Genomic DNA, 7,691 nt, shown 5'->3' with positions numbered 1-7,691 from the left:
GTGAATCTGATATCAATGCATGCATCAGGATAATTAAGTCTAGAAGAGTCTTTAATTGTATGATTTATATTTATGTGATTGTTTGGAATGCATTGTATTGTGATATGACGTGTTTCATTCATATATGATGTTTCTTTTTGCAAATTAGCATACTTTTTGTGTTTGTTTGTCTTGTATGTGGTTGACTCTCTTTTTTTTTTACAATTATCATATTATCGATATAAGTAGATGAAGATGCAAGTGTAGGATACATCTTAAAAAATATTTTAGTTTGTTGTTTGAGTTGAGAGAGAATATTACTTCATGTTAGTTATAGTGTTGAAATAGAATCACAAAATAGAAGTTAAAGATGTATATGTCTTATATTATTATAGTCCTATCTTTGGGATAACTATACTAACATAAGAAATATCTTGGATTTTTGAATATTTGTAATGGAATGCTTTGTTTTAGTAGTTCATACAATTAAAATGGGATGTTAGTCAATAATATTATTTTGATTTCTTGATTTGTTTTCAAAAATTTGCAAATAAATTAGTTTCTAAAAGTGGTAAAGTGTTATCCAACACTTGGATTTCCTAATAGTGATGTTAGGAATACAAGTGTGAGACATTAGGTAGAAATGAGAAAGTAGAACACTATATAAGGATAACGACCCATAAACTCATTATCTTAAAGTTTTGGATTAAAAATAATGTCAATGTCTTATGTGATTGGACTCATGTTTTATTGTTGCTTGATCCTAACAAATCTTCCATGTTCCATTAATTAATTAAAATATGTTTAGCTGATATCTACATGCATATTCATTAAAAATATTTATTCATTTTGGATTTTACACCAGTTTTTTTAACATCACAGAAAGATTGAAGACAAAATAAAATTACAATTTTTTTAATCTCCCAAATATGATTTCAGATTGTTTTTATCTTTCATATTTAAAATCAAATTTATAGTTCCTATAATTAGGATAATAAAAACATGTTTTATTCTTGGCATAGGGTAGATCCGCAAGAATCGTTGTGCCAATACTCCTGCTTTCTCAAGTTCTATCATGTATCGGAATACTTGCGATGAAGTAAAACTAAAATCTTAGGTTTCAAAAGCTTCGTCTGGAAGTGATGGTAATGACCTAATCAGAAAACACAGTACTACGGGACTACTCCCAGTCTATCACAAATCGTTGGTGCTTGTTTTTCTTCCTTTTGCATTGATGTGCCATAGAATGTTCTCATCCACAAACATATACATTACATCTCCATGTGATCATGTCGCCTCCAACAACCGTCGCAGTTGCTTTTCAGAGCTTATCACATACATACCATTCATAACAAAATCACAAATTCAGCATCTGCAGAAAAACCCTATTCATCAAGAGGCCTAAACTAGTATTCTTCACTGAATATGCCTATTATCACCATGCACGTGTGTGCTGAAATTTATCTCTGACTTTTCTACCAAAATATTCCACACCATAAACCATAAAGATAGAACTATTCATTTCCAAATACTTTGAATCAAAAGAGCGTTACATCATGCTAACTCTTCTCAAACAAATTGAATACAGACACCCCCACAATTTATCTACATTACATAAAGCAAAAAAGTCTGGAAAAAATACAAGTTTATGTACCTTCCAGGTTTTTCTTTTTTTACATTTTAAACTTTTCATAATAAACTAAATTACAGTTAAACTACAATCTTTGTCAAAGTGAACTTCACAAAAAAGTTCACATTCTAAAACAGGTAAAATAAGGTTTTGGTGTCGTTGGATTATTTTACTTCTCTCGTATACTATATTATTATTCTAGCACCGCCACGCTGACGTGGCAACCATGGCTCGTTCGTGCCAGCAGAGCACCAATTCCGCATGCCGTTTTTCCACGTGGAACCCTCTGATTTGCACCTTCGCCAGCAAACACTCCGCTTGATAATCGGCGAACTGACTCAGCTGCACCGGCCTCATTCCCGCGCCGTAAAATGCCTCCCTCCACGGTGGTGACCTCTTCCTTGCGCTTTCCACCGCTGCGAAGATCTTCGGCCGCAGCAGAAGCATCTCGATCCTCCTCACCCACTCTCCGCCTCCCCCCGCCGCCACAGACGCATCCAGCGAGTCCAGCATCATCGAGTAAAATTCCAAGCTGTTCACCACGCCGCGCCGAAAAGACGCCGCAGCGGTAGCCTCCGTCCACCCCTCGCCGTCCACGAACACCACCACTCCGGGCGCCATCCTCCTCACGTCGGCGAGGAACGCGCCGACGCTGGCGCCGCCGGAACCGAGGCGGCAAAATATCGCCGGCGACAGCAGCACCGCGATCTTCTCGCCGTCGACAAACCTTACCGCCTTGAATGACACCGTCTCGAAGGTCCTCAGCGGGACGAAGTCCACCTGAACGCGGATCCCGAGGTCATGCGCAAATTGGTTGAGATTCTCGCGGACGAGGCGGCTTTCCACGGCGTAATCCTCCGGCACGACGGCCGTGATCCGGAGGAGCAGCGTAGCGCCGGCGGCCTTCTCCGCGATCTCTTTCATGAGCGAGGCGTATTGGATCCCGAGCCCGATTTCGAAATCGATGACGTGCACGAAGGAGGATCCGTTTAGGGTTTCTAGCAAGGCCTGGTTGGTGGTGAAGATAGAGAACATTGGGATGGGAGAGATTCCCGAGAAGGCCTTGAATGTTTTGATGGTTTGAACAATCTCGGCCATGGAGGAGAGGCGGTTGGAAGCGGCACGGTTGGGACCGGAGAGAATGGAATGGAGAGCGTCTTTGAAGTGAAAGGCGGCTCGGTGGAGCGGCTTGGCCATGGGTGAGCGAATGAGGCGGTTGTTGAGGCGTTCGAGTATGGCCTGAGCGAGTTGGAAGTGACTGCTGTCGAAGCAATCGGCGGCGCGGATAAGCTCTTCGATGAAGTCCCAGTTGTTGACGTTGTTGGTGGGGTTGTGGTGGTGGTGGTTGAGGTCGTGGAAGGAATGGTCCAAAGCGTTGGTGGTGGTGTAGTTGTAGGGGAGGTTTTGGTTGTAAATTTCTGAAAGCGAGGTGAAGTCTGGGGGGTGATCAAAGGGTGGGTCATGAGAAGGTGGAAAGTCAGGGATGCATGGGTTGATGTTGTTAGGCTTGGAGAGGGTTGTGGGAGAATCTTCGGGTAAGGCTAAGTCCTTCATGATGGACTCCCACCAATCGGAATTTGGCAAGACATGATCGTCCAGGTCTAGGGTGTTGTTGGTATTGGTTGTGGTGGCGGTGGTGTTGTGTTGGGATTCTGGCTTGGGGACAGTTGGTTTCTTTTCGGGACTGGGGCTGCGGCAGAGGTCGAGGACGGAGGTGGGTTCGTAGGTGAAGGTGGGGTTGGTGGTGGTGGTGGCGGCGGTGGGGAGGGTGTGGAGGAGGAGGTTTGGGTTGGGAGAATGGGTGTTGGGCTGTTGGGATGAGGGAACTCTCATCTCTATGGTGATGATGATGATGATGCCTTTGTGGCTTTCCCAACAGAGTTGTTCTATTCTTGTTTGTTCGATGGCTACTTTCCTTGGGGAACGTGGAAGAGTTTAGGAGAGTGAGAGAGGGCTTTTGCTTCCTATGATCCTCGCCTTTTTATCTTTGCGTGTCCTGTGGTTTGTGTGTAAAACAGCCTCTTGTGGGTTACACTTAATATCTCTATCGCTCTCTCTTAAATGCCATACATCCATGCATACATACCATGTCAAGCTTCTGCGTCAAGCTTCCCTAAACCTCCTTGCCTTTTCGTTTTACTTTTCTTCCTTCCACACCTAAATACATTACATCTTTACCTAAACACTAAACACTTACCATACCTCATCACGCCACAAACTTTCTCCCTTTCGGATCAAACACAACATAAATCATCGTTAAGGTTAATTAAATTAATTATGGTTTATGAGCTTTCAGACCTATCAATCAAATGTTTAAACATGTAAACAAGTCAAAATATATATATATATATATATATATATATATATATATATATATATATATATATATCAGCAACTAACTTTTAATTTCTTCATTGAATGAGTTTGAACAGATTTAAATCCGTCAACATATATATTATATTTACTGAATTAACCACGGTATTTTTAGACAAGATTAATCTTGGAAATTAAAAAGATAAAAATTCAGTAGAGAATTCAAATTTTATTTTATACCGGGGAACCGAATTACTATATACTTTAAATCAAGTATATACTAGGACAAAAGTTATGCATCCATTTCACAAAGCAACGCGCTCCCTCCTAACTTTCATAAACATTTTCAGTGTTAATACACTTTTCATGTGTAATTTTGGGAGCTGTTTATTTTCTTGTTATCTTAAAGTTGCTAGTTTTATGTTTTTGACAAGTTTAAAAAAAATTAAATTTAAGGCAAAAGCTTTCTACAGAGAAAGCAAATAACTTAAAATCAATGCCTCCTTAGAGTTGAGTACAAAAGCACTAAAATGGCCAATTTTATTTTCAAAATAAAAAAAAAAAGTTTAATTTTGAAATCGTGACAATTTTATACGATCAGTTTTGATACATTCAAGTTGTACCAAATTAACACAATTATAATTAAAATTAGAAAAAAAAATTACAATCAACTAAAATCGTATTAAATCGGCACAATTTCAAAATTATATATCAATTTTGCAGTTTCAAAGTTAAAATTACACCATTTTAATGTTTTTGTCGTTGAGTGCATATAGCAAAACATTGTAACATAAAACATTTTTGTAATATCATTTATGCCTTTATATTTTTATTTTTTTTGGTGTGAGACATTTTATATGTGTGAAAAATCCACTTCTATTATATAGTGGCAAATAGAAAAATTATAATATGCTAATTTTATTTCATTAATTACGTTTTATTGGACTCTAGTTCCTCGTTCCCTCTTCTTGGACTCCTAAACATATTATTTTTTCATTCGCTTCTGAAAAAATAAAACAGCTGAAGGAAAGTATAAACTGCAATTGAAAAAAGATATATATCTTTTGATTGTGAAAGTCTTAAAAGGGTGAAATAGTGGCAGCATTAAAGCTCCAAGTTAAACCGTTCTTTCTTGAAATAGGACCCACAAAAGCTGTGAATAATGGACCCTCCAAGACAAGTACTACCACAATCTTTATACAAAAGCTTCATCATTAACTACTTTCCAAGGGGGGTTAGCTGCTTTATCTTTCACTTCATGAAAAAATTTTCCCATTGCAACGTACAAATTATAAATGAAATAAAAAAGTTCTATCAATTTCAATATGATCGATAATCTAAAAAGGAAAAATTTATGATAGACTGTCATTCGAATACAAATTATTAGGATTAAATATATTTTTGTCTCTTAATTTTTAGTAAATTTTGGAATTAGTTTATTTCGAAACTTTGGATCAATTTAGTCATTCATTTTTCAAAATACGTAGATTTAATCCTTTTAATCAAATTTTGTTTGATATATTTTTGTTTTAATATTAAGTCAAATATTATTATGAAACGTGTTTGAAATGCCAAATAAACTTAACAAAATTTGATTAAAAAAACTAAATCTACGTATTTTAAAAAATGAATGACTAAATTGGTCAAAAATTTTAAAATAAACTAATTCCAAAATTTATTAAAAATTAAAGACAAAAACATATTTATATTTAACCCCCAAATTATTATTATTATTATTATTATGAGCCTCGAACGAAAATCAAATTGAATATCTTAGTGCAGAGAAGTAAGTATCGATGTGAAATGTGGAAATGGTTGTAAGTTAAGAAAAGAGTGTTGATGAAAAGGAATAAAGTGGTTTTGACTTAGTCAGTTTTATTAAAGTTGAGCAGTAAAAATTGTTGGGAATTAATGATGATGTTTAAGCAGCATGCAAGATTTGCATGGTCATCGATAGTCCATCCAATCACATAAACTAACTTGTCCGTACAAAGAAAGAAAGTACTTTAGCTTTATTCTTTTGCTGAAATAGATGCATGACTCATGTGGCAGGTTTTCATATCCCAATTCAATTATCATTATTACTATTATTATTACTAAGCTTTATTTGTTTAGGCCTTGTTTGACATTCTAATTCAATCATCTTTTTCGTCTATAAAGCATTACACTATCAGTTGCATCTTTTGCTTCCAGTTTCATAACAGTATTTCATCTTTTATATCCATCATATAAAATAAGGGCTTTTTTTCTTACCCCAATAATGTTCATATAATTTGTTTCTTTTTGTGTAATTTTGTTTAAATTTGGGATAATATTTTATAAAGTTAAATTTATCATCAAAGATCGTTAAAATTATTACTTAGAGAGAGAAATGGAATATGTGGAAAAAGAGAACTCGAAAGTCATAAGAATAAATATAAAAAGTGTGAGAACGTTGATCCTAATATTTGAAGCTAAGATAAAATAATATCAAATAAATTAATAAATTATTATAACAAGAGAGAAACGTCACTGTCAAGTATATAATGATCACATCTTTTTCTTAAAAGAAAATCTTTAAATAAATATAAATTTTAGTGATAAAAAATAAATAATTATTATAATAATCAATTTATATATAGATTCATAAATTAAAAATTATTAATAACAAAAATATATTTTAAATTAGTAATTATAGTGAATTAGTCTCTAAATTCAACACTTATATTAACTATTAAGATTTTAACTATCAAAGAAACTGATCTATAAATTGGTCACTATATTAACAATCAATTTAGAAATTATTTTAGTTACTAATAATCTATAGTTTATAAATTGGTATATAAATTAATCACTATAATGACTAATTAATTTTTGTTATTAAAATTAATCATTGTCTAGATATTTTTTTTGTAGTCAAGGTGTATGCATCGGATAATTATGCAACTCGCGATAATGTTCTCATAAATAATTGTTTTGAATTTGTGATCTTGACTCTCATACTAATGATTGGATCGAAAGTTTATCATTAGACAAAAAATTATAATTGATAGATAATGTACATGTTTACCTATTTAAGAACGTAGGAGTTCAAGTGTCCTAATTCGATTATAACTTGACTAATTTTGACTCTGTCACAAGATAATTGATGTACCATATAACAATTTAATTCTTATTAGTTCATGTGATGATATGAAAATTTAAAATCAAATTATTCACAATTTTCATCTTGTTGTCTAAACTACCCACAATTTTAAAAATATGTATAAATTATCCATATTTTAATAAGAGATGTTTATAATTGTCAACATTATTATGCTATTTATTTAAAACTATGTTGTTTATAGTAATTATTTACTGAAATGGAAAACAATTCAGCGTTACTTTTTAATAAATGATATACTGTTTTGAGTTCGTTTGTGTACTTATATGTGGTAAAATGTATTCTTTTATATTTGTTTAATTTATATGCCAAATGTGCGAAACTTTTAAAATATTTGAATTACTTATTAATATATTCTTTTATAATCTTTATTTAATTACTCTAAATTTGTATTTTAAAATTAACTATGTATTTTATTTATATTTAGACTTAATTCTAATATATGTGAGAGTAGCAAGTGACGTGTTATGGTGATGTATTTGGAGACAAGTGTGGACCCACTGAGTGCTATAGTTGATTGTTAAACAAATCAAGCAGTAGGGACTTGTTTAAATTTATAAAGATGCCAAGGACATGTATCATAAATGTTTGGAGTTTTTTCAGGTAATAATTTTTCTATGGAACAAA

The 7,691-nt window shown here is 33.7% G+C and overlaps 1 protein-coding gene across 1 annotated transcript; it reads right to left on the bottom strand.

The window, feature by feature from the left end:
• Nucleotides 1–1,475: 1,475 nt before the first annotated feature.
• LOC114179220 (scarecrow-like protein 15) lies at nucleotides 1,476–3,648 on the bottom strand. Its single transcript, XM_028065480.1, has one exon. The coding sequence runs from the start codon at nucleotides 3,440–3,442 to the stop codon at nucleotides 1,808–1,810; it is 1,635 nt and encodes a 544-aa protein (XP_027921281.1). The 5' UTR covers nucleotides 3,443–3,648; the 3' UTR covers nucleotides 1,476–1,807.
• Between the last annotated feature and the right edge of the window lie 4,043 nt (nucleotides 3,649–7,691).

This window comes from Vigna unguiculata, chromosome 3 (genome assembly GCF_004118075.2).
Source record: "Vigna unguiculata cultivar IT97K-499-35 chromosome 3, ASM411807v1, whole genome shotgun sequence".
In the NCBI taxonomy this organism is placed as follows: domain Eukaryota; kingdom Viridiplantae; phylum Streptophyta; class Magnoliopsida; order Fabales; family Fabaceae; genus Vigna; species Vigna unguiculata.
Note: the sequence above shows the minus strand (reverse complement) of the source record. Positions and strands in the feature narration are given on the sequence as shown.